The sequence below is a fragment of the Brachyhypopomus gauderio genome, chromosome 1, assembly GCF_052324685.1.
Source record: "Brachyhypopomus gauderio isolate BG-103 chromosome 1, BGAUD_0.2, whole genome shotgun sequence".
Classification (NCBI taxonomy): Eukaryota; Metazoa; Chordata; class Actinopteri; order Gymnotiformes; family Hypopomidae; genus Brachyhypopomus; species Brachyhypopomus gauderio.
The window spans coordinates 33,757,422-33,783,627 of NC_135211.1; the positions used below are offsets into that span (position 1 = coordinate 33,757,422).

General features: G+C 44.5%; 3 protein-coding genes across 8 annotated transcripts in view; 2 read left to right on the forward strand and 1 right to left on the reverse strand.

Moving 5' to 3' along the window:
- Window positions 1-4,056, forward strand: part of tarbp1 (TAR (HIV-1) RNA binding protein 1) — a 13,898-nt gene extending 9,842 nt beyond the window's left edge. For all 4 annotated transcript variants that reach the window (XM_077010770.1, XM_077010777.1, XM_077010784.1 and 1 more), the window contains exons 25-29: window positions 1-14; window positions 121-300; window positions 1,117-1,241; window positions 1,751-1,887; window positions 3,616-4,056. The exon at window positions 1-14 is cut by the window's left edge and continues 158 nt beyond it. In XM_077010770.1, the coding sequence (XP_076866885.1) occupies window positions 1-14; window positions 121-300; window positions 1,117-1,241; window positions 1,751-1,887; window positions 3,616-3,769 (610 nt within the window). In that variant the 3' untranslated portion in view covers window positions 3,770-4,056. The remainder of the gene's footprint in view (window positions 15-120; window positions 301-1,116; window positions 1,242-1,750; window positions 1,888-3,615) is intronic.
- A 219-nt stretch (window positions 4,057-4,275) lies between these two features.
- Window positions 4,276-8,058, forward strand: LOC143518385 (5-hydroxytryptamine receptor 1D). Its single transcript, XM_077010847.1, has 3 exons — window positions 4,276-4,673; window positions 5,641-5,801; window positions 6,093-8,058. Exons 1-3 carry the CDS (start codon window positions 4,517-4,519, stop codon window positions 7,398-7,400), a joined length of 1,626 nt encoding a protein of 541 aa, XP_076866962.1. The 5' UTR covers window positions 4,276-4,516; the 3' UTR covers window positions 7,401-8,058.
- Window positions 8,059-8,584: 526 nt separating this feature from the next.
- slc35f3b (solute carrier family 35 member F3b) overlaps window positions 8,585-26,206 on the reverse strand; it is a 53,120-nt gene continuing 35,498 nt past the window's right edge. For 2 of the 3 annotated variants that reach the window (XM_077010860.1, XM_077010877.1), the window contains 6 exons: window positions 20,547-20,886; window positions 15,282-15,501; window positions 12,121-12,246; window positions 11,230-11,422; window positions 11,014-11,103; window positions 8,585-10,599 (listed from right to left, as the gene is read on the reverse strand). In XM_077010860.1, coding sequence (XP_076866975.1) covers window positions 10,367-10,599; window positions 11,014-11,103; window positions 11,230-11,422; window positions 12,121-12,246; window positions 15,282-15,501; window positions 20,547-20,886 — 1,202 coding nt within the window. In that variant the 3' untranslated portion in view covers window positions 8,585-10,366. The remainder of the gene's footprint in view (window positions 10,600-11,013; window positions 11,104-11,229; window positions 11,423-12,120; window positions 12,247-15,281; window positions 15,502-20,546; window positions 20,887-26,206) is intronic. The other variant, XM_077010868.1, reaches the window with a different exon arrangement.

The following is a 26,206-nucleotide window of genomic DNA, read 5'->3' on the forward strand; positions in this document are numbered from 1 at the left end:
CCAGCAGGACCAAGGTAGCACCACCAGGGGGCAGCAAAGAGCCCTGTCGAGGTCTAATATGAAATGCTTTGGTGTGTAATCATGATTTTTGTGCACATGTTCTACATATGTGTGCTGTAGGCGAATTGGAACAGGAGGAGCGCTGGGCAGACGTGCAGAAGAAGATCGCCCCCTGGAGGCTGAGCGTGCAGGAGCAGGAGCCAGAGCTCATGGCCCAGCAGAGAGCGGCGAGACTGGGCAAGCTCGCCGGCGCCCTCCTGGTGGTGGCCTCGCTTATTGACAAGCCCACGAACTTGGGAGGTATTAGCCGTTCTTCCTGCGCACACCCAGACACGCGCATAAAACCCCCCATATCTGCCGAGATGCTTCGGCATGAGTACAAGGAACTTGTACTTGTTTATTGTCCCAAACAATAAACGTTGTTTTTGACCTTTGACCCGTGCATATAGGTACCAGTCCCACGTTCGCTCTTACAGATAGGACGTTTTTGTTGCTAAGCTTCGTCACTATGCTCTCCCAAACATGACAACACGGCAAACGCAGAGATGCCTACCTTATCTGCACGACGGACACCGAGAGCCATTATCAAAGGGTTTCAATTAAACCTGCAGTATCTCAACCCCCCCCCCCACATACTTTTTTCCCTGGATTTTCCTTCCTTGAAATAGTGTTCATTTTCATGCTTTTATCTACCGGAAAACCATTCTATGATTAAATATTGACTGTTAATGATAAGATAGATTGAGGGGACCATGTTGTCCCTGCACATTGTAAGAGCTTTGTATTGACAACCAAGGCCTCTCCAGAAGTCTACACAAGCTTGTCTCACCAATTGCCGGCTAGTGTTTACCTGTGTGCATGCACCAATCTCAGAGAGGAGCCAATCGGACGTGAACATTCATGGCGTGAACCTTGGTGGCGCTCTGGGCGGGGGTCACTGGGTGAAGTTCTGCCTACTCGTCTGTCCATCCACCCATCCGTCTATCTATCCATCCACCCATCCGTCTATCTATCCATGCATCTACCTTAGATTCCCCATATATTAAGCATATTGTTTTTGTTCATAGTTTTCATTGTGAAATCAGCGAAGTCATTGATTGATTGATTGTCTCATAGGTCTGTGCAGGACATGCGAGATCTTTGGAGCCAGTGCTTTAGTGCTGGACAGTCTGCGTCACGTCGGCGACAAACAGTTCCAAGCCTTGAGTGTGTCCTCTGACCTGTGGCTGCCACTGCTGGAGGTGTGTGTGTGTGTGTGTGTGTGTGTGTGTGTGTGTGTGTGTGTGTGTGTGTGTGTGTGTGTGTGTGTGTGTGTGTGTGTGTGTGTGTGTGTGTGTGTGTGTGTGTGTGTGTGTGTGTGTGTGTGTGTGTGTGTGTGTGCGTTAAGAGTGTACTAGTGCAAGTGTTCTGATCTACAACTTCCATTTTCATAGTTCAAACCTCAAAATTTGCCTGAACACAAATTTTCTTTCTCTCGATACCAGTTTTATGTAATGTATTTCCCAACGGATCATTTCAAAGCACACCTAGCGCTGTTGAACATGGTTCCCGGTGTCGGCTTTAAGAATAAAGTTAGTTCTCACTCTCAGAAGGGAAGGCTAACCAGCCCACATGTAACCCCCCCATAACGCTCAAGTGTCATGCACTAAACACTTAAAGAGCCAAGACGAGCTTCCACTCTCCCTATTTTACCAGACGTGACCGTCTCGACGTTTCTACAGCCATGCTCAAGTGTATGTGTTCGTGTCAGGTCAAGCCGCACGACCTCGCCGACTTCCTGCAGTTGAAGAAAAAGGACGGGTATTGTATAGTTGGAGTGGAGCAGACGGCCAACAGCCAGAGTCTTCAAGACTACAGGTTCCCAGAGAAGACCCTCCTGTTGCTGGGGTAAGAGCTCTTGATCTGGGGCAGACGACCGCTCTTGAGCTGAGCTCCAGGGTTTGGTATGTGTCGCAGTGGGTTATGCCCTTGTTTTCAAGCTGGTGTAATAATTGTTAAGAGGGCGAGGATGTGAAGATGGGTAGCTACACACGCTCACACACCTCGGGGGCTCTGTGGCAGGCTCGTGTGCGTCTCTGTGGGACCTGACGAGGCTGTTGAGTGTTCTCAGGTTAATTGACATTGCTCTCCCTGGGTGATGTCTCCACCTCCGCATGCTGCCGGAGACGGAGCAGGCCTGTCCCAGCACGCTTAAGTCTTCATCAGCAAAACCCTGACACACACACACACACACACATACACCATACCATTTAGACTTTTCGACTTCTCCTGTAAAAAGTGCCTGTGACATTTGGTGACCCAAGAAATGAGACCACGTTTGGTGTAAAATGTTGATGATACAAAACCTCAGTTCACAAAGCACTTAACAGGAAATAGAAAATAGAAATGAGCAATACAACAGGAAGGTACGATAAGAAATGCCATGTGTTCACCTCGTACATCATATTTGCCAACCTGAATGAAAATCCCCATTGCATTTATCCGTTTAGGAAGTTATTAGGTGCCCCTAAAATATTTAATCCAACTAAATGGCCCAAGGAGCTTATTAGGTCATAGTCAGCCTGGTCACTATTTTGTAAGTAGTCACAACACAGAACCAGGGAAACCCAACATAAGCTTGAAATTCTTGTGCTGTGAAAACCCATACCTTCAGTCTCACTGCTTCAGGGCTCATATACATATACACTGATTAGTTTAATTTTCATGCTAAAACAGGCTTAACTGGATATCAGAGCTGACTCTTCAATCCAAAGTTATCAAAACTTTTCTTAGCGTCTCAAACTCTGGGCTTATAACTCAGTAGTACAAAGCCAGAATGACCTATTCCAAACTTCTAGAAGGTCATTCTTAGCCTAATCGCCTGCATTCTGGTTGTGATTACTTTCATTACATCCCTTCCTGGGTCTTGCGTTTGAGTTCCTGAAGACAATTCTGTCATGTTAGTCTGTGCCTCTTATTTTATTGTTATATAATATGATCCTACATTCTTAATCTCAATTATATCTAGTTCCATTTGATCAGTCATCATGGATGATGTTGTTCGACACTTAATCTGGTGTTTCATGGTGCACTATTCTGACTGTGTGCATGTGCGCACACGTTCATTTCTGTGTGTGTGTGTGTGCTTGATGCATCGTTGGCTGCAGTGGGAAAAAAGGCATCTGTCGTTTCTAGCTCAGCATGAGTCCAAAACAATGTACTATTACAGCTTGTTATCTACTTCGTTTAACAGCTGTGCTGTTTGTTATTACTCTGAAATTGACTTGGCTTTCCTGAGGCGTTTGCCGCTGCTGTAGACTTTTAATGAGTGTTCACCCAAGCTTTTCTGGGCCAGCAACCTTCCTCTTCACCACATTCAGCTACCCTCCCTTTTGAATACATTGACTTTTCAATTAATTAACTTAATTTAGGTAGGTGAGCCCATTAGCCTGAACACTCCCCCCTGTCTCATTTACATTTATAGCATTTAGCTGACGCTTTTATCCAAAGTGACATAATCTCGATGTGATAATTACGACTGAATGCAACTTGGCAGAGGAGGGGTTTGAAATGGCAACCATCCAATTACTAGTCGAGTACCTTAACCACTGTGCTACCGCTGTCTTAACCTACCAGGAACGAGCGAGAGGGCATCCCCGCGAACCTGCTACAGCTCCTAGACGTGTGCGTGGAGATACCGCAGCAGGGAGTCACGCGCTCGCTCAATGTGCACGTGAGCGCCGCCCTGCTGGTGTGGGAGTACACCAAGCAGCACCTGGGCTCCAGCTGAGACGGGGCCCCGAACTAGCAAATATGGGACTGACAGTCATGCTCTAGCATGAGAATAGGCGCATCCTGTACAATCTTAACAGAATGTAGGCATTCGTTAATCCAGTGTCTATGCTCAGTGTTATTGGCCATCTGTCTTACAATTTGCATGCAGTGAGCCTGGGTTAAAACGCATGAATGTATTATAAACTATATTTTTTTCTTTGTAGTTTGAAGATTAAGAGGCCAGTATTTTATTCCTGTGTATGAAGTCTTTCAAATAAATAAACTATTAAAGGGCAATAAACTTTTAAAGGGCAATATTCCATCAAGTATTTCTGTTCAATTGTGTATGTCGAAATATTTGAACGTAAAGTGAGAAACAACAAATATTTGGAATTAATGGCAATTAAAAGTAATTGCTTGTCTCGATGTGTAATTTTAAGATTTTATAGTTTGAATTCGTTGTTTGGTTTTCCGGTATGTCAGCTGTTTGAGTAAACATGTACACAATCACTGTGCACGCCCCGCTTCACGCACACTTGTATTCCAGGCAAGGCGGGAACAGAAGGAAAATTTCTCCCGCTTTAACGTTTTATGGTTTGAAGACGATTTTTTTTGGCAAATTTAATCTTTTTGTCCCTTAAGAATAGCCTCTAATTTGCAAAACATAAATGGCCTCCATGCCTTCGTCGTTAACGAGCGCAATTTGGGAACAATTCATTTTCACCAACTTTGGAAATCGGACGTGACACCGTTGTCTGTTCAAATGGACCTACCGGGCAACAAATGGTTTGATACAGACCCCTTTCTTGGTGAAATGCGAATATGGAGAAACTCGACGTCCTCCCGGTTGAGTTTGTTTCCTCGGGGGAAACTTCTTCTGGAGGTGCTCATGGTTTTGATGTGTGTTGGGGCAGTGACAGGTGCGTTCAAACACTCAAATACAAACATACGCAATGAAAACGTATTCTGGAAAAAGATTGTACGCGAATGAGGGAGAATAATGAACAATTTAAGGGAATAACTCGCGTCTTGTGTCATGATTTGATTAGAACGGCTATTTTTCACATTTCAGTCAGTTTCTTGTATGGGTTTTGCTCCTCGAACACTTGCGCACGTACAGACCGTCACAGCACCATCTACTGGACAACATCATAATTGCGAATCCCAGTACATCCATGCAACGTCGTTCGAGTTTTGATTCTAGTAACATAAAGGGTTGTGAAATGTGTTTTTGAAATCAAATTCCTAAATATTGAAATAGTTGTGGGGTGACACAGTCGTTCGTACCAAATTGTAAGTTTGTATACTAGAAAACATCTTAATTCTGCAGGGTTGCCAACTTTTCAAGATCACTGGGACTGAGATTTGATTTTTTTTGGGGGGGGGGGGGGTGTAGATGTAGATCAGAGATAAATAAACTAGATTTTTTTCAGCGTGAGAAACCGGATGTATGGCGTGTGTGAGCGTGTGAAGACAGTCAAATGCGTGTGTCTCACGCTCATTGCGTGAAAGTTGGCAACCCTGATTCTGTTTCACCACTAAACATCATCGATGGCAGTAAAATAATGATAATTTGTGTATTAAGAGCTGGAACAGTACTAAATGAGTAGTGGGAACTAGGAGCGATGTATATGTGTACTGTTGGTACCTCTATGCCTACTGGTCTGTTTGTTATCTCCTGCGACATAAACGTCGGCCTAATTGTGGTTCATTAACACACACACAGCCACTTCTCACAGACTCGTGTCCCTTACAATTTCACAGTTTCCAGTACTGTTTTCCACCTGTAAGGAGGTCAGGTTGTAAGTGCATGTTGTCATCTCTATAGTGATGGCTGTTAAATGAACAGAATCTTTTGTCTTGTGTGTTGACCGTCACAAACGGCAGGAAACATCCTGGTCATCGTGATTGTGGCGGCAACAAAGACGTTCCATTGCGTGACGTCGATGCTCATTATTAATCTCGCCGTCAGCGACTTCCTCGTGGGCATTGGCGTCATGCCGTTCGTGGCTGTGTCGGTCATGAATAACGGATGGGTCGACTGCTCAGTTAGTATGGCCAGCATGTCCTCTCTGTTTACACTCTTTTTACATTACACGTGACCTAATAAAGACACTTAAGCCTAATACTCACACTTTTGCTGCTTGCTAACAATGCTAATATTAAGATAAAATAAGAATCATGCTTGTTTATATCATGCTTACCATTGATTTGTTATCCACATTATCACTTCTGGCCAGTGTTTTAATTTGAATGGTAAATTTAATTTGAATAGTAAATTTGAAAAGTATAGTCATTGCTATATCGATGTATTAATAAGGTCTTTATTTCCGCTGCAGGATTTGTGTCTTTACGTGGGTTACACCTCGTCTGTCTACTGCACTGCTTCCGTGCTAACGCTAGCAGCCATCGCTCTGGATCGTTACTTCTCCATCGTGGACTGCCTGCGCTACAACGCGCGCTGCACTGCGTGGCGGACCGGGGCGGCCGTGCTGTGGATTTGGCTGCAGGCCATGCTGACGAGCTCCCCGCCCCTCCTGGGCTGGAGTAACATTAGCTTCGTGAGCCCCATGTACAGCTGCGCTGTCAACTGGGCCAGCAGTCCTAGCTACACGGTCTTCATGGTGGCACTCTCCTTTGTCATGCCAGCTGCGGTCATCCTCTTCTGCTACGTGAAGATCGTGCGCGTGGCGCGCCACCATGCTCGGAGGATCCACAGCCTCGAGGAACACATCCAGCGCAGCAGGGACCGACCCGCTCCCGGCCCAGAAATGCACGATCCTTCCCACCTGGTGTACTACGTGAGCGGGCGCTTCGTGTCTGAGGCCTGCTTAGACGCCCCTCGTCCCGCAGCAGGTCTGACCGGAAGCCAGCCCGAAGGGGAAAGCATCTCCAGGCCCGCGGGCCGGCGTCTGCACGCCTTCCTGGCTCAGCTCCAGAGCGCCGGCCACGCTCCTCAGGCCGGCCCCACCCAGCATCACGGTGTCGCGCGCCTCTTTATGGTCATCGCTGCCTTCTTCCTGTGCTGGACACCCTACATGGGCGTGGCACTGGTGCAGGCCACCGAGACGGCCCTCTCCCGCCCGGCCAGCCAGGTCCCGCCCGCCGCCGTCACTTTCTCCTACTGGCTTGTCCTGTTCAACTCGGACATTAACCCGCTGCTGTACGCCCTGCTCAGCAAACGCTTCCAGGGGGCGCTGCAGAGCCTCAGGAAGAAGGTGCAGGCTTGGCTTGGGGGCGTTGTCGGCAGGGGCGGACAGGAGAGGATAGACGGAGAGGGCGGGGGGCACGTGACTCCCTCCACCGCCGCGACCGCCAGCGGTCCCTCTCCTCCCCGAGGTGCCGGGCCCTGTGCGCCGAGGTCGGCTTACTCCTCCGTCTCTTCCATGAGCCACAAGGAGAGAGTGAGCAAAGCCCAGCCAGGCCGCGGAGCGTCGCCATCGTCATCGTCCCTCTCCACCTCCTCCTCCACCTGCTCTCTTTGGCACAGCTGCAGCGATAACTCCCCGGGGAGCTCCGGCTGCCTGCAGGTCCCCTCCAAGCCACAGGAGCGAGACAGACTCCCCTGTTTGGCCGCAGCCGAGGAAGCGCAGGCCACTTTCTTTTATGGGCAGATCACTGTGCGGGTGGAGCATGAAGTCTGTTGAGCCTGCGTTTCAGGCCGACAGGAAGTGAAACGTCACAATGCCCTATATGTACTGCGTGTGATTATGGATCCCGATTTTTGTTCGCGCTCTCCACTTCGAGGAATCATACTGTACTGTAAGGTCTTTGATATATACTGGTCATATGCTTTAGAAATAAAAACATTTTCATATTTAACATATTTTCATTCCATCAAAAACTGTATCTGTCAGTATATGCATGAAAAGCCTGGCCCTGAACAACCTTTCATTTTTTTTCTTGAAATAATACGGCGATTGGAAATCATAGTTTACATGGTTTGTATCTCGTGTATGACCCATACCCTAAACCTAACCTACACGTTTAGACAACTGCCCACAGTCTCGTTTCCGTTGTCTTTGTTTTCATGCGTTGCCATGGCCACCCCGCTCATTATGGGATGTTCTTTAATGCAGTAGAATTTGGAGCGTTTAACTGTGTGTTGTCTGCCACGTGGGACCCTGGGGAACAAACCAAGAACAACACCTAGCAATGGAGCCTCTACAACAGGCTCGTAACCCACAATTCAGAACCCTCGAATAAAATGTGACAACAGAAAAATTATTTTTGACTAAAAGTTGCATTAAACCAAATTACTCAATGTAAAAAAAAAAAAACAGGGACCAATCTCCCCAACACCACTGACCACTTGTTAAACCTGGAGACTCATTAAGATTTAAACATATTCATTAATGTTTGGAGTTATGCTGCAGTTTGCTTGTAAGATTTTAAATGATCATTAAATCAACATGATGCCCCAAATGCAATACACTAGTAAAATTTTATTACTATAATGACCTATTACAATTACTTACTTTTATAATGAAACGTCTGAGTTGAGATCCAATGTCAGCTAACAATTACGCTTACATGCCTGATCTTCACATACCTTCATATTTATACTTTTTCACTACTGCCTGTTAGGTACCAAAAGTGAAATTTCCATTACTTTATTGCATATTCAGGCTAATTGGCATCTGTCAGAATGAATCTGTTAACAAGATGAGTTGCTGTGTATATACACTATAGATAAATGACCATAGATCACTTAGTCTTATTATACAGTGTCTGTTATTAGTTTATTTAAATAAACATAACCAAATGACAAAATTCAAAATGAAAACTTAAGCCAGTGTGCTTACATTTGTCACAAAAGATACAGCAGGTCTGACAACTGAAATTGTCATTTATTCATGTTTTCATTTTCCTCGAATATGATCATGTTGCATTTTCAGTGTAAAAATCGTCATTCCTTACAAAGGTTTACAATAAATTCTAGCAATAATTCCAGAGGAATACAATTTCATATTTATTGTCATTGGAGCAATGACAATGGGATAGTGCTAATGATTACTATTGCAAACTAAAAAGGCAGTAAAGCTGACTGCTAGCCTTACCGATAAGTTCTGCATGCGTTTTTATGTCAAAATACCGTCATTTTCAGCGGAAATACAAAAATGTACATCACAGTTCTGTTTTTATGCACTGAAAAGTGATATTTGGAGCATATTGACATTTATGAGTGCAAAAAGCATTGTTTATGTAGGCATGTTAGCAATGGTCATACATTCAGAAGGCTGTCTTGCCCCCACATTAGTGTGTGTGTATATATACTGGCAATTCACTGTGGCAGAGCCACTTTTAACACACACACACACCCACACACCACGTTCAGTAGAACAACTTGATGGAAAACATTTAGATTCTTTTGACGAGATATTGGAAATGTTCGCCGATCCAGGAAAGGACGAGAAAACACAAACAGACCTAAAAACACACAAATGCGTGCCTGTAATCTAGGCCTCTGCATGTTGGCACTGGTCTCAGATCAGCAGCAGTGGGAAATGTGCAAGCAAGTGCCATCAGTTCCACTGAATGGCTAGCATGACTCAGCATGATGTACAATGAGACGTCAAACTTAAGTTAGCCGTTAGCGGGGCGGCCTTGTCACAACAGTTACTATGAAAAGCCAAGCTGGCCCCCAAGGTGCTCTCTGTTAGTGGGGGAGCAGAAAGGAGTTTGTTAAGGCAACAGTCAGAACTCCCGAGATGTTCCATTGACGGGTGGGGGAACGTTGAAACGGATAGCCCAAGGCATTTTCTTGTATCTCCTCAATCTGTGTCAGTTGACACCCTCTCTCTCCCCACATGGATCTGCTGGGTTTCTCAAAAGCATCGTAAAACAAAGATGATCTTTAAATGAGAGAGAGGATTACACTGAATACTCTGATTTAAGATCTTAACACCATGATGACTCTGGGGAATGGGGCTGTGGTATGCAGCCGTCACCGCTCATATCAATCTCCCTACACATCTGAGGCATAGACGGCTATATCTTGCGTGGGAATTCCCGCATGTAAATATGTTATTCCACCTCCGACACAAAGAGATGGATTACACAGTGTGGCTTGATGGCAGCATGCCTGCATAATCAAGTTGAGAGAGAGAACTTTGGGTAGAAATAAAGTACCGTAAATAAAGTATCTAATCCGAATTATTAGGACTTATTGTTATTCTCATGCATTCAGCTACGTAAAGTCGTTCTGGTGTTCGTGAAGATTTCTTTCAATACTTTAAATTAAAGATCTAGCAGTGTGGTCTAATAGAGTAGAACACAAGTAATGAAATGATCCGCTAAACTTATGACAGAGGTACATAGGTAAGTGAGAGGCATGGGAACGAAGATGAAGGTAATACTACTTTGGTTTAACTGGAAATCATCAAGCCATGCCCATGGAGATCTCTCAAACAGAGTGGGAACGGACAGATGGGGAAACATGCTAACACCCTGAACACCCACAAACGCTACCATGGCTAAGTGTGAATCAGCGATATTAAGGACCGACTGGCTTCGGACCAAGTGGGACAACACAGAGCCGTCCCCTAATTGCTCACGTCCTCGGCTAGTCACGCAAGTATTTGGCGGCACTTGCGTTTTTGACGCCTCCGCATCAGCGGTTGAACGTGGACACGGAGGTCCCGGCCCTCCGACTCCAGCCGAGGCCGGCGGCCGAGTCGGGGGACTCCCCGGGCGGCTCTCGCTTGCGAAGCCGGGCGCTTAGCTGGATCAGGCACTGGTCCCAGTCTTCTGGCAACAGCAGCATGAGGAAACCCAGGCAGATGATGAAGACGGCGATGAGACGCACCGTGTTGAAGTGGATCTCACAGGTGTACAAGTCGACCACTACAGCCCATGTGGACGAGGGAGTGAGAAGGGTTGAGTTAAAGGCGTACACTGCTGTTTGCACATAGTAATGACCCTGCCACTTGATTCAGTGCAAAGGTTAAGGATTAGCCTGACCGTATATGCATTTTATAAAGCAAAAAACATATTTAATGAAAAATATTAGTCATATACAACATATATTAAATTACCTAATAGTACCAAATCACCAATACCAGAATTGCTTTTTTAATCAAATCAAGATCAGTGTCCTAACATGATTGCATCATGTTTGATGTTACATTTGATTGTTGGGATTTTATTGTTGATAAAACTGAATATGTAATACAAATTCTGGAATTTTCCCATTTGAATCCTTGAGCCCCAAATGTGAATCAGGAACAAAGTTAACCCCTAACTCCAGACGTCACTTACTGGCATTAACAGGAACACTTAGCACAATTCCAACTGAAATCAATGTTGGATATGTTACAGCGATTCCAAAGTTGACCAGGATGTTAAATGCTACAAAAAAACAAAACAGTATATGAACTGAATTTCAATTATTCACGATTGCATTTTAAATATGTGCATTTTTTGTCTTTACACCAGAACCCCTCTAGGGTTGTTAATGAGAATCATGACTCATACCTAGCAGGAGAGCCGCTACTCCACAGAGGTAGGCCCAGGGGACGCTGTCGAGAGATCCAAAATACTCGATGTGGGTGAAGTACAGAATCACAGGCACGAAGCTGATGAATATGAAATTGGCTCCGCCTACAATGGTGAGGAACATCGCTGCCTCCCCGAACTTGGCGCTGCCGAGGACTAGTTTGAACAGCACCTACGAGAAACAACACCGAGGTGCTCAGTCTGCTTACCCACCCACTCCATGTTTTCATCTGTCTGTTCATCCATTAACTCTCCTCGAAACAGTGGGAGTGTTCATAAATCTCTGAGATGTCCTGTCCTCTATAGTCTTTAGCTGTGGCCGTTCATTACTTTTCATAAAGTAGGGTGACCATGTTTTCATTTGGGAAAACCAGGAGACATTGGAGGGGGGGGGCACATATATTGTGGGATGCACTCACTTAACATAGGCCCACGCAATCTTACAATAACATGATATTTACAGTTGGTTTATTAAAAATGCTTTTCAGTAAAAGTCAACAACAAAAACTCCAATAACAAATGATAGTCCAGTGAAGGTAATTTAAAAACCAGGATATTTCCTCACTTAAAAAGAAAAAACCCGGGACAGGATGTGAAATATGGATATGGACATGAAATACCTGGTCACCCTATCATAAAGACAGGAAAAACTGGCCAGCCAACTTATCAGATACATATGACATCATGTGTCTAATTGATATGGAGGCGTCTTTCTCATTCTAATTTTGTTTTCTAAATTTGCGGTGTGAAACAAACCCAAAACTTACTGAAACTGTGATAAATTAATCGTTTTGATTCAGACGACTGCAAACTGACTACGTGTGTGACAGTACCATTTGTCGTAACATTGGCTCATATCGCGGTTTTTACCTTGTAGAGTGCAGACGCAGACGCCGAGGCCACGACTAGAGTGATGCCAATAACGGAGTGGCTGTGAAAACCGTCTGCATACGTCATCATCACGATGCCTGCAATGGCCAGGATGGCGGCCACGATCTGCGAACGGTAAAAGCGCGTGGTCATTTCTGATTCAGCAGCAACGTGCCTGAAGGTAACAACTTAACAGTATCGCCTAGACTAGCAAGGAGCGCTTTGCAGATGTATTATTGTCAAGTACTGGGCCAGAACAGAAGAAATTGCAAATCACAAAGCAGCTCAGTCAAGGAAACACAATAGATTTTAGGCCATGAAATCTCTTAAAAGCAACACAGGGCCGAGCCACTGCTTTGGTGCTCTGTATTACTAAATTACATTGATGTTGAGTGGCCATAGACACCAAAGCATCATTGAATATACAAGTGTAGCAATTCAAGTGCCTCTTCCATTATGATACAGATCGAATATGAAGCTTACAATCTCCATAAGCAGCTAGGCTATAGCCTGGTAAAGATACAAGAGTGTAAATGTTTCAGATCCGATTCACGGTTTACATTTTCTTTCTCAGCCACACACACACACACACACACACACACACACAAATAATTAAAAAAAAACAGAGCAAATGCCACAGTAGTTTCTGAACCAGGTCACAGTCTGTAATATATATGTGATGTGTCCCTGTGTGTTTGTACATTTGTGCATGTGATAAATTGGTCAGAGGCTCGGATCAGTTCAGTGAATTACTGCTGCATTAGAGTGGTGGCAGGAAGAATAATGAGCCGAGCTCACGAAGCCCTCAACATTTACACCACCCCGTTCCTCACTGCCATTCCTCCACTCCTCTCCATCTTCTGGAAGCACCCCCACCCGCCACCCACCACCCACCAACCCACTCGGCCGTGGCCCGGTTCCCGTTGTTTTCTGCTGACTTCTCATAGATTGTTTTGCCTCTCTTATCACCACTCCGGTGTGGCGTGGTTGCGTGTATTCTGAGTTTGTGAATCGCGGCGCACATGTGTTCTCCACGGCCTTGTGGCGCAGCTGGAATCGCATGATGTCATGACGTCAGCATGACGTCAGCATCAGCATCAGCAAGAGATCAGCACGCAGCGCCCAACGTCACCACCCCGTTACGGCCCTGCTGTAATGGAACGTTTGTGCTGTGGTTTGCTGACTCAGCGTTTACATTGGGGTGGGTCAGGGTTTGGGGGGGGGGGGGGGGGTTGCTCAACCATGAACGATCTGAATTGAAATTCGCTTTTAACAGCATGGTCTATCTGAAGAGCAACACAGGCCGAATCTTTCCCTCCTTCTCTCTCCTTCTGTCCCTCGTGACAGAAACGATTCCAAGTTCCCCTGCAGTGCTGCACACATCAAAACAGCCTGGCTCACCACAGTGCCTCTACTGAGAGAGAGAGAGAGAGAGAGAGAGAGAGAGAGGGAGTGGAAGAGAGACTGTATGTGGGTGGGTTGTATACCTTAATCTGTAAAATGCTGGATTATGTGAGGCGATGGTAAGGGACTCTGCGTTGCAGCCAAGGCAACAAGCCAAGCAGGACAAAGCCTGCAGGCACCCCAAAAAACTGCCCACAAGGCATTGCTCAATCTCTGTAGCAATTACGTCACAGATTAACTATTTTTCCCCCTCTTTACAACCAGTGCCTTCTTTAAATTCATAGCTGAATGTATCTTGTGTAAACATCTTTGATGGCCTTCCAGCACTAATTTCAGGTGGTAGACAATGCTCAAGTGGTGTATCCTATTCTAATTTTGACAAAGTAGACTCCGTGCTATAGATATGAGGCATGATGGATATCATTTTATCTCACTGGGTGTCGTTAGCAGCTGGTGGTTAAGGCAAACTCTAGAACTAGGTATAAATCCAGATTTTTTTTCTGCTACTAATGATTTCATAAAATCTCAAGATATAACTGTTTTTTAGTAGTGATCATATAGGCTGCTGACTCCAAATCGACAGCGTCAGACACTCTTATTCTCATAGCCTGGTGTGCACGGTGTGCTCTTCCATCACTGTCAGCAGCCACACGTATACACTGAATGTGCCTGGAAGTAGTCTGGAGATACTGGGTGTACCTGGAAGTAGTCTGGAGATACTGGGTGTACCTGGAAGTAGTCTGGAGATACTGGGTGTACCTGGAAGTAGTCTGGAGATACTGGGTGTACCTGGAAGTAGTCTGAAGATACTGGGTGTACCTGGAAGTAGTCTGGAGATACTGGGTGTACCTGGAAGTAGTCTGGAGATACTGGGTGTACCTGGAAGTAGTCTGGCGATACTGGGTGTACCTGGAAGTAGTCTGGAGATACTGGGTGTACCTGGAAGTAGTCTGGAGATACTGGGTGTACCTGGAAGTAGTCTGGAGATACTGGGTGTACCTGGAAGTAGTCTGGAGATACTGGGTGTACCTGGAAGTAGTCTGGCGATACTGGGTGTACCTGGAAGTAGTCTGGAGATACTGGGTGTACCTGGAAGTAGTCTGGAGATACTGGGTGTACCTGGAAGTAGTCTGGAGATACTGGGTGTACCTGGAAGTAGTCTGGAGATACTGGGTGTACCTGGAAGTAGTCTGGAGATACTGGGTGTACCTGGAAGTAGTCTGGAGATACTGGGTGTACCTGGAAGTAGTCTGGAGATACTGGGTGTACCTGGAAGTAGTCTGCCAAGCTGGCTGCTCTGCTCTAGCGAGGGCAGAACACGTGTACGTTTTTGTCTGTGTTTTTCTTTTTATGGTCCCTCCCCCAAACCTCCCAAGTTAGGTGAGGCCACTTAACCCACCACGTTATAAGTCAGTGCAGCGTTAATCCTCAGTAGCTTTATAAGCTATTTCAACACTGTAATATTTGTTTGAACTCCAAAATGAATTTGAAATAGAGTTGATATCATATAGGGAGACCTTGTTGGTCAAATTAGGAGCCTGGAAACAACACCTCTAACAACAGCTCTAGTGAACCTCCCTCCCAATGCACGTGCTGCTTCCATCTGTCCTGTGTCATTTCAGAAAACCTGCACTTGTGCATTAATCTAGAATAGGGGACAACATAAATAATCAATTCATCGTTTATAAAAGACACCTCATCCCATCACCCTACCCATAATGCTCAGCGCATAAGCCCAGGATGCAGAGTGCTCTCACCCTGACGCCCATGAAGCGATCGCGCAGCACAATCCACGAGAGCAGAAACACGAAGGCTTTGTTGCAGCAGAACAGAGCGGACACATCCGTGGTGTTGATCTTGCGCAGTGCCTGCAGGTACAGGTAGTTAGTCATAGTCCACAGAAGGCCAAAGGGAGCCACTTTAGTGAAGAGCACCTTCGCCGTCAGCCCGTCCTCGCCGAAGAACTGGCAACATTCCCTGCAAACACGTGGCACACGGATCAGCAAACAGGCCGGATTTGCCATCCACCACTTCCAACATAACTCTCTTAGTGCTAGAAAACCTCTTGCCTACAGTTTAACATAATTATTATTACAGTGTTTTTATTATAGAGTATTTAAATTTTGAAATATTTTTCAAACAGAAATAAGTTTACTTACATTTATTTACTTTTTATATAATTGTATGTAATTCTTAATAAAAGTTGGAAGTTGCATTGTTAAAACATTAGGGATGCACCGAAAATTCGGCCACCGAAAATTTTCGGCCGAAATGGCTTAAATTTGCATTTTCGGTTTTCGGCCGAAATACTTTCATCACCGAAACAACACGGCCGAAACAATGTGCTGTGATGACGCAAGCAAAAATCGCCACCTGCACGCGCTTATTTGGATAAAGCTAGCAAAAAAGTTTTCCAGTGATGGCGCCGAGGCAAAATACATTAGGCCTACACCAAAAATTATGGAACTCGTGGGCGTACACTGTACGATATTTTAAATCGTGTACTCAGCTCCAGCTCAAACTGTACGACTAAATCGCAGGGTTTAAAAATTCACAGCTCACGATTCATATACTCACACTATACGACCCGACGCTCTCATGCGATCTCACGAGGAGCGATTTGAATTTCAAACATGTTTGATATTCTTGCGACGCTGCGATTTCTGATCATCGGGAGTTGTACGTGAGGTGTGAATCGCTCCTCGTTTACCTGTGTAAACTATACGATGCACGACACGCGATTGAGCCGAAACTCGGCCCGATCGAAAAATAGTCGCATGAGTGAAAAATCGGCTGAAAATGGGCCAAAAATCGCACAGTGTACGCCCAGCCGTTCTCTGTCGTAGGGATTTCGTAGGCTAATAGAGCACATTGAGCCCCGTTATGTTTTGCCGAGCAGACGACATTTCTCAGAAGTGTGTTTACCTGAGCGGTTTAATGTTGTTGCAACTCACGTCACGTTTTTATGAGAGAATTTATATTTATCTTTCAGGCCAGTCAGTTATAATTAAATTTAACTCGTATAAATACATATATTTATCCTCTCAGATAAAAACGGTCTGCAAGCGAGTTTAATTTAATTAGTGGTCGGCCGTTGTCAGCGGTATCGCCGTTAACGGCCCACCACTAATTTTATTTTATAATATGCATTACTATGTCAGTGCTAAATAAATATTTTCAAATCAAATTTTGTAGTTGATTTATTCTTTGAATAGCAATGCCTTGATTTTAGTGAGGTTAGCCATAAATCCAGTGTTACTAATAATTGGCATAATGTATTTCGGTGTTTCGGTTTTCGGCTTTCGGCCTTGGTTTCCTCATTTTCGGTTTCGGCTAAGAATTTTCATTTCGGTGCATCCCTATAAAACATCTTTGTAAACACAGTTATACCATTTCTGAGAGAAACTATGTAGTTATGCATTTACACAATTCTGACAGCAAAGCAAAAAGTATTGTGCATTGAATAAAAACTTTTTCATAGCACCAAAATTCTGAAAGGTCAGAACAACCACTGAGTAGATTGGGCACTGTTAAAATGCACTACCACTAGCCTACTGCCAACCACCTTTGTGAATTATTACTGAGGTGAATTATTACTGAGGTGAGTTATTACGATTCAGCTTGATCATTCATGGATACCACTAAACTGGAAGGTTATCACAATAGCTTTATATTAAGCACTAATGTTGATTATATAGAGACAGTTTTTGATTTATATTCACATGCCTTGTCTGAAGACATTTGTTAGAGTGTGATAGTTGTGGGTTTTGCATAATTTAATAATGTAAATTCAAACTTTTCTTTCTTTTTCCATTGTGTATTTCAATTCAACAAGTTTTCAGTTCTTTTCATGTCAGTCTGTGGTGTGTGTGTTTATCCAAAAAAGGTAGACATGAGGTCTGAAATGCTGGAATATTCCTTTAAATTCAGTCTCAATACCTGTAGCAGCTGTAAGACACAATCTAATTCAGTTATCTGGAGTGAGCATCTAGATATACATTTTTCTGTATATCCAACTAGTTTTGATCTGCCACATGCAAGGTTTTGCACTGCCTCTTTACTGTAGCAAAAGGTCCCATTTTCGAACATTCATACTTAGGTTTGCTTATAATATTTTGTATTTGCCCGTTAACATTGTAAAGAATGACACCACAGTGAAAAAGACACTAAAACAATACCTTTCTGTCAATTTTCATTCTCACAGTGGTATCCAAATTGACAGTTTTTGGCAAAGTGGTCACATGCTGTTAATGAGGAGATTGCTTTGAGGAGTGGCATTTGTTATGATCTACAGGTATTCTACAGGAATATTTCATGGAGATAAATGAAAATCCATATATTTAAAACATGGGTCAAAACAGGAACAGAGTAATCAGAGCAGAATGTATAACTGTAAATCATACTCAGGCATGCAAATCCATAAATCAGTCCAAAAATCCTCAAGATGAAACCTCATCTTGAAATGTCGTGTCAAAAGCTGCATTGTTCTTTCACTGGTCAATTCCCTGTATAGAAAACTAAATATATCCACACCCCTCCCCATGATTTCTAACATAAAATCTAATGAGTAAAAGGAGTGAAGATGTTTTACCCCTTTGGGGCAGTAAATGGACTGATACCCCCCAACAGCTACCAGAGGACAGTTCACAGGATCTAGCATGACCAATATTCTTCCAGACTCCAGATGGCACCATTCCTACAAGCAATGGAAGTATAACATCTATAACACCCCTGCAGTGGATGTCCCTGAGATATGGGGCACTAGAAGAAAACAGCACCTTCAGGGACACCAGGAGATGATGTTGCTGTCAGTCTTGATGACATTCTTTGGACAGGTCTCTCTTCCAGAATAGAATGTTCCCACTACTAACATGGCCAATCTTGTCATGCACTGCTGTCATGTAGCATGTAGCATCTGTACTTAGTAAATTTTGTACTTTTGTACAAAAACTTGAAAAACTTGTTGTTGCACAACAGCAAAGCTTTGCATTTGTTTTGTTTATTAAAATAGATTGAATATTTACTACACTGGTATTACAGGTGGATGAGGATTACTTCTGTTGTGAATCTGAGAAGCAGGTGAAGCCATTGGTGAAGTTGACCAGTGAGGTGAACTGGTTTGCCTACTGCATGGCCCAGAAAAGATACAATGGTGTCCCATATCACAATTCCCCTCCTTCAACAAGATCAGACACCCCTACCAACCTCAATCAAGTGTGTCTAGGCACAACAGAGATGGCCCATGGATGATGTTTGAATTAGCTGCATGGTTCTGCACTTAGACAGATGGGTGATTGGAAAGGTAGAAACACTGGAAGCCCGCCTCCTCTTACACCTGGGGAGATGGAGGACGAACACCAGCTCTCATCCTTGAATCTCAAGCTTCTCCGCACCTACACCAGTGCTTAAAGATCCACCAATGACAGACAACAAACCAGCATTGTGTCCCATGCCACAGTGAACCAGACTGAGGCAGAAAGATTAGAGATTAGATTCTAATCCAAAGGAAGAGAGAATGAGTGACAGCAAAGAGGAGACGTTTAGATTGGCAACTGGGTAAGGGCGCAGACACGCACACAGAGGTGACTTACAGCGGACAGGACCTGCAGCACACGACTGCAGAGAACCCGTCTTCAACGCGGGTCTCCTGGGGCCTGGCGTAACGCAACTGTCCTACCATTGGCATCATCTCAACAAGCCAACAAGTATTCAGGCACCGCTCACAGAGTGCCAATGGAAGGAAAACTCCCATTGGTTTGCCTGTGTTGGCACTGTTTAAACTGACCAAAACTCGCTGTTGGGACTTGTGCCTGTTGACTAAGGGGTTTGGTTCACCGAAACTCCAGACTCGTGCATCTAGTGAAATGTGTGTGCCTTCCTTATATTCCATAGTGGCCAGACCTTCATCTCAGTGGTGCCACAGTATGGCTCCTTTCCAAATCAAGTCCTATAAATGGACAGGGAACACAATATCACACAGCTATCAACTGCTCAAATGAATGTGAGGTCAAGGACCTTCAGTGAAGTTCATTTCATCACCAAATGTGTGTGCTGCCACTGAATAGATTCAGGCAGGTTGCTAATAACTGGTAGATGGGTGTTTGTTTTGTGAGAGGGGATAGGAAGAAGCCAATTATGATGTCACTGAAAATAGGAAATTTGTGGGAGGGGCTTTGAGCTGCTTGACACCTGTTTTTTATCTTTGTTGATTTACACTTCCACAAAGATGGTAAAACTCTCGGCAGAGTTACAGATCTCCAGGAGTCTGTGTCCTAGGGCAGATTTTATGGGGAGAGTCTGGATTTTAATATAGTGATACACATTGCAATATACTTAAACAATGTCCTGCATAACTCAAACACTCTGTCAAAGAAATCGGGAGCCGGTATGATCGAGATGTTTCAGGCATTTCCCTTAAGGAGCTGTTTTGTAGATTCAACAAGCACGAAGTCGGTTAATTAGTATTCAGGGAACATGGGCGTGAGGTGTGGAAGCAATAAGAGGTCTGTCCCAGACCGCTGAGATACAGTAGCATTTGACCCTGTGTCCCCCTGGACTGTCAGAGCAAAGCTGATATTCATTAAAACAAGGGATTCCTCTAGAGGAAGACTGTGCAGCATCTATTAGCATATTTGGATAGGTCCCCTGAAACATAGCAAAATAATCACAAGACAAATGGCACGGAAATGCGATCGATAGAAAGTGTAAAAACGCAAAGCAATTTGTATTGATGTTATTTGGCTGTATGGTTATATTATAAATTGCTTAGCATTCCATTGATAATATATATATTAATATATATATTTCTTGCTCTTTAGCATGGGCTTGTTGTCTGTTTGATGTCTAGACTGGGTTTCAAGTGTTTGATGCACATGCGATTCCTCTGAGTGCCACTCCATGTAGTTTATACCAAACCTCATTGTTAGCATTTGTGTAGGTGTGCATGAGGGAATTCGTTTGTACAGCATGAAAGTTGTTTAAAGCAACTCCAGATTTGCTTTGCTGTTCCTTCATAAACATACCTGAACCTTTGCTTGGGCGTCTGTCTCTCTGGACTCTTGCACAAATGGCCGATGTAGTAGAGGGGGAAGAAGAGGCAGTTCCATGTGGTGGCGAACCACGTTAAGGTGAAGGGTGCGTCAAACTGCTTGAAGGTCAGCTTGGCCAGCTGAGTGGAGCCAGCCCAGGACGAGCACACGCACATCACCATGGCCACGCCCCATAACGCCTTGCGCACCTGCCCTGCAGTCACTTGCAAGCAGCAGTGCAGGCTCCGCCCCCCAGCTCCTGACTCCGCCCCTGGTCCACTTCCAGACGGCTGTCTGTCCACCGTGCCTGCCACCTCCCGCGGCCGGTCCTCTCCTGCACATGCAAAAAGACAATGCACAAGGGACATATGTAAGCACTTCATGAATCTGACTTGTAACTCATTAATTCATTCACTCACTCACTCACAGTTAACACAATTAATCAGAAAGGGACATTGTTGATCCTGAAATAGCTTTGCTTAAATGACACTGTGTGACCTTGCTCTTTACTATGAGTGCTGTAAAGATGTTCCTTGATCACCATGTTATCAGAAAATAACTGGTAAGACCTTCATGAATACTGTACAAGCGCACTGAAGTATTGTCTCCAATGAGCAATTCTTGAGCACTCACACTGCACACGTTTGAACACAATAGACTGCTCAGCTTGGTTTCTTCCTGTTGACACAATTGTACCATTCTAATTTTGAGAAGCTAAAAATAATTTTTGTTGCAGTTTACCTCAGTCAATAAATCAATTGGGCCTTTGAGTGAAAGATCTGGTAATCAAGTATGGACGTCTGTAGCTCAGAAGAGGACACTGAGAGAGGGAACCTGAGCTAACCTTACTTTCACCTGTTCACCTTCATTCACACCACTGATGATAGAAACAGAAAACACTAACACCCAGACGTACACAGAACTCTTGGTTTTAACACTGAACTTGTGAGGCTACTAACAAATCACTTTTAAAAACATTACAATTAATCAGTCAGTTCAAATGTTTGTAACATTATCACTGTTCATTACCACAAGATAAATCTTTTCTAAGGGTTTCTTTCTCCATAAAAGGTCTTCATGCAGTTAGCGAAAGCCCGTGGGAATGGCTTTGCATAATGCTGACTCCTACTTAATCATTAATTAGCTACTACAAGTAATTATAGGTAGGGTAATCCTTTGACCTGTTATGTAACCCCGGTCTATGAGGATGATTAAATGTATGATGAATTGGGATACGGATTCTCATACAACATTAACTTGGGTAAAGTGAATAAGGGAGGACCGGTGCAAAGCTTCATGTGTTCAGATCACGAGAACGGGACACTTTTCTTTCTCAGATTGATTTTCTAAGCCGGTCACTTTCCATGAGTACCGTGAGCAGAGCTTAGCAGCATTGACGAGACCCTCTGGGAAGTCCCTCTTCATCACTGCTGTCTCACACAGAATTAACTAACAGACTGATGAGACAGCCGGTCTCCCACCTGTCCTTACCTGCTGAGAACGCACGTACACCCCATTATCAGGAGCCCCGATTCCTCTCACAGTGGCTCCCCAGAAACATGACTGCAAACTTGAGGAAACTTCTTTTCAGTGAATTTAACAACATTGCCTCATATAGTTATATATAAATATATATTTTCAGCATAAGAAATAAATCGAAACTGTCAACTGCTATATTTTATTTTTTATTGTTTTGGTCCAAACCAGTAAAGACAGTATAATGCGTTAAATCATGGGCATGAACAAAACTCTTAGAATATAAATTACACTTGCTTTTGAGCCTAAGGTGCAGTAACAGTCAGGGATTCCATCATGTTCTGTGCCTATGAGGTAAATCGAACCTGAAAAAGTGTAGCTGTTTAATTTTACAATAAATTCCTTTTCTTAAAATTGCTTTTGAGCACTCTGCTTGTGTGAGAATTGTATTATTTGAACTTATATTTTGAATTGATTTAAATTCCTTTTCATGATCTAAATGTCTTAAACCTTACAATAAATTAGTGGCATCCTTTACATTTAACAGGCTTTATTTAAATTGATTTTTTGATGTTCTTCAATCTTTATACTAATTTGGCCAGACATTCTTGTGGTTGTCACCTTTCACATTGATCTTTGCTGGCTGAGACAAAATGACATGTGGTTGGTTGGGCTATTTAATCACCCACAAAGACAAGTGCTCACACACACACATACAAATATTCAGACACACCTACAAAGACACAGACATAATAAGGAGACGGATTTTGGTTTCAGAGATATTTTTGTCTTTGGCTTTGTTTCACCTCCACGTCTGTTCTGTTTGGTCCTCCTGGGCTTCCGTCCTGCCTTTCACACAGTTCTGGCTGCCGATCCGCATCACAGCATAGTTTCATCATCCAAACATGCCTGAAGTCCCAACCAATCAACCCCTGAGGGATGGATCACAGGGCTCGGCATGCTTTAGGCTTAAACAATGCGGTCGAGTCCACTGCCTCTTACCTCACTCGCACTCGCACGCCGATAAACTGCGAATGAATAAAACATGAGCCATGTTCTGGGCACGAGCCATCGTGTTTAGAAAGAAGTCGCCATGAATCAGCTAATCTAGGCGATACTGTAAAGTGGAAGCAATTTGCATGTCATTTGGCAGGGTAGTTGTCAGGGCACAGAGAAGAGAGCAGTGTCAGGCCCTCGCAGGTAGTAAAGGGCTTCTCGCTGTAGAGCCATGGTGGATATCTGCAAGTGTTCTTCTAGATGGATAGAGGCATTGAGTGACTGAACAGAACGTAGAGGACCCTTGATAGATGACCTCGTATTAAACACAATGAACAGAAGTATGTTGCTCATCTGTTAATGGCTAAACATTCGGTGTGTTCGTTAATTATCATTAATGCACGGTAGAATCCGAGCACCTCGGGCCAAGTGGCTGATTGGCTGGTTGCCATCCAGGGTCACACCACTGACTTTAGGGCACAATATAGGAAAGATTCAAAAGGTCAGAGGCTGTTCCTGGGATTTGAACCTAACCTCCGAGCATTCCTCGGGGAGCCAAAAACCTCAGCAGAGACGCTGAGAACGGGGGCGGCACAAGATGGCTGTGTAAGACTGACGGCCAGGGAAATGTGACAATGGCTACCTCTTGAAGATAAACTCTCTTTCAGTTAGGTTGAATGGAGTTGAATGGAGTCCCATTTGTTTTCTGTAAGAAATCAGTTGACAGGTGTCAAATAAAATGGAAAATACACCTGGATATAAAAAGGGTCAGCTGGTGGGTAGAGGGTGAACTGCTGTAATGCTCCGACAGTTTCACATGCAGTGTAGTGGGTCAGACATTTTGAACTTCGTCCCAAACGCTACACTAAGCAGTATCCTCATCTTCAACAGCTCACTTCCCGCTCACTGTGTGTGCATGTGCTCGTGTGTGTGCGGGTATTTGCGTGTGCGCGCATGTGCTTGTGTGTGTGCGGGTATTTGCGTGTGAGCATGTGTGTGTGTGTGTATGGTGCAGCCTTCATGAGCTCTGCACCTGCTAGCCGGACTCTGCAGTGCAGATTTCTCTTGCTGATAGCTACAAATCTCCAGCAACGCCACCACCCCTGCCCCCACCCACTGCTTCCGCAAGCTCCTCAATCTCCACACCCACCCAACACCCCCCTCCCCCCCACACACACACCCACACACACAACAGGAGGTGACCATATATGTCAAGGATGATATTTTTTGGCCTGAACATTGATCTGTGATTCTCTGCTTCCTAAGGGACTACCTGAACTCATTTCCTATTACAAGACGGGGACATAAATCTGTGGTTCCCAACACCACAGATCTAATAGGCAGAGATATTTACTGGTTCGTATACTGTAACTTTTCCTGGACGTGTCAGAGCTCTGCCTGATAGGCAGCTAACACCTCGCACATCTGCTGACTTCAAGGGTACGAGGACACACGGTAATTTGCATAAGCACTGCTGTGCTATCAGTGTCTGACACTCTCTCTCACCGACTGTAATGTGAATCGTGTAACCATGAAAAATGAAGTATTACATGTAGTGATTGAATTGTAAAAAATTAATGGGTGGTGGGGATGTCATTGTTCACCTGAGAGTGCGGGGTGAGGGTTAGTGTTGGGGTTTGTGTGAGGGGGGGTTTAAATAACAACATTTAGGCCCAGTTGTGATTTGGTAAATATTAACATTAAATAGACATATTACATATAACAGAATGGTAATTTTACAAGGTTTGCAAACCCCCCATGCATTAAAGATAAAAAAAAAAACCTGACTCCAGATCTGTTCAAAAGGGTCAAGTCGCTTTCACTTCTTAGAAGTCTAGATCTGTAAGTAAGAGTGGTCTGAGTGGACAGGATCTGTATACTGTGTTATTTGGTGCAGGAACACCGTGAGCTCCAGACTAGCTGGGCTGCTAGAGGCATGTCAGTCACGCTCACACCGAACGTGTACTGACTCATCTGCCCATGCTGATGTACAAGCAGGAAAGGATTTATCCAGACGTGCTCACACAAACACGCACGCAGCGACTGACAAGGGGGGTTTGCATTTGATAAGAGTGCGCGCGCACACACACACACACACACACACACACACACACACACACACACACACACACACACACACACACACACACACACACAACCATTAATCTACCTTATCCTTCACTCTCTGAGAACTGTTGGAGTTGTTTGGGATGTTCCCTCCATCAGTACACATGCGCAGAAAACCCAGGTGGACAACCAAGTTCACAGAATACATCATCCGTCAGTAGTGATCCCGTCCTCTTGACTTCTCACCACTAGATCTGGCAGGTCGTGTGCACATGCATGCGGGGATGACCTTTGGTCAAAGGTCAAAGCATCTGCCCCCTTGCCTCTGCCTAATCTGCCTTAATACAGCCACAGTTCAGTAACCATTTCTATTATCTCATTACAATTCCATAACTCCAACTCCAACGCTTTCACTATGTGGTGCTTGTATATTTGCACACCCCATTTGGGAAATTCTACCTGTAGATTCAGCACCGCGATGCTCGATTTGACATAATGACAGTCACGTAGTCTCTTCAAGGTCGTGACCAGATCACACCGCACACAAGGAACAATCAGGCAGTAACGTAGACACACTAGATTCAAATCAATATTTCACCCAACACACATTCCAATCAATTACCTTTCGCCTTTGAATCTAAAACAACATATATGTACGTACGCCTCAGCATCACAAGTGTCACATTCTGTTACCATCCCAATCATACACTGTGCCCCAACTCTAATCACGATACCCCCCACACCCACCCCTTCTGCCCCTTGCACTCTCTTTATATCTCTCACCCTGTGCCTAAGACAGAGATTGGTTTAACACACTGGCCTCGGCCCCAGCGGTCTTTTCTCCAGATCGATATTCTGTAGATTGGCCCGCAAGTCCCCCCGCTGCAGATAATCAATGGGCCGCCACTTGCAGGTGTCTTCTCGAACCGAGCTGTCTTCTTCGTTTCCCTCAACGCCGGCAAACTGGCCAGGTTTACAGAACACGTTTCCACACAGTGAGTGATGCCGTAAGAAGGTGGAACCTCATGACTGAAGAGAGAAAGACGTTTCTAACTCTGTTAAAGTATCGTTTGAAGCTTCATGCAAACGTACACACGCACAATCTTAATCTCTTG

Excerpts from the sequence above, each read along its gene's own strand:
- LOC143518385 (XM_077010847.1), top strand. The coding sequence starts at position 4,517 with ATGGACCTACCGGGCAACAAATGGTTTGATACAGACCCCTTTCTTGGT. Across the intron at positions 4,674-5,640 it reads GTGTGTTGGGGCAGTGACAG|GAAACATCCTGGTCATCGTG; the intron begins GTGCGTTCAAAC and ends CACAAACGGCAG. Across the intron at positions 5,802-6,092 it reads ACGGATGGGTCGACTGCTCA|GATTTGTGTCTTTACGTGGG; the intron begins GTTAGTATGGCC and ends TTTCCGCTGCAG.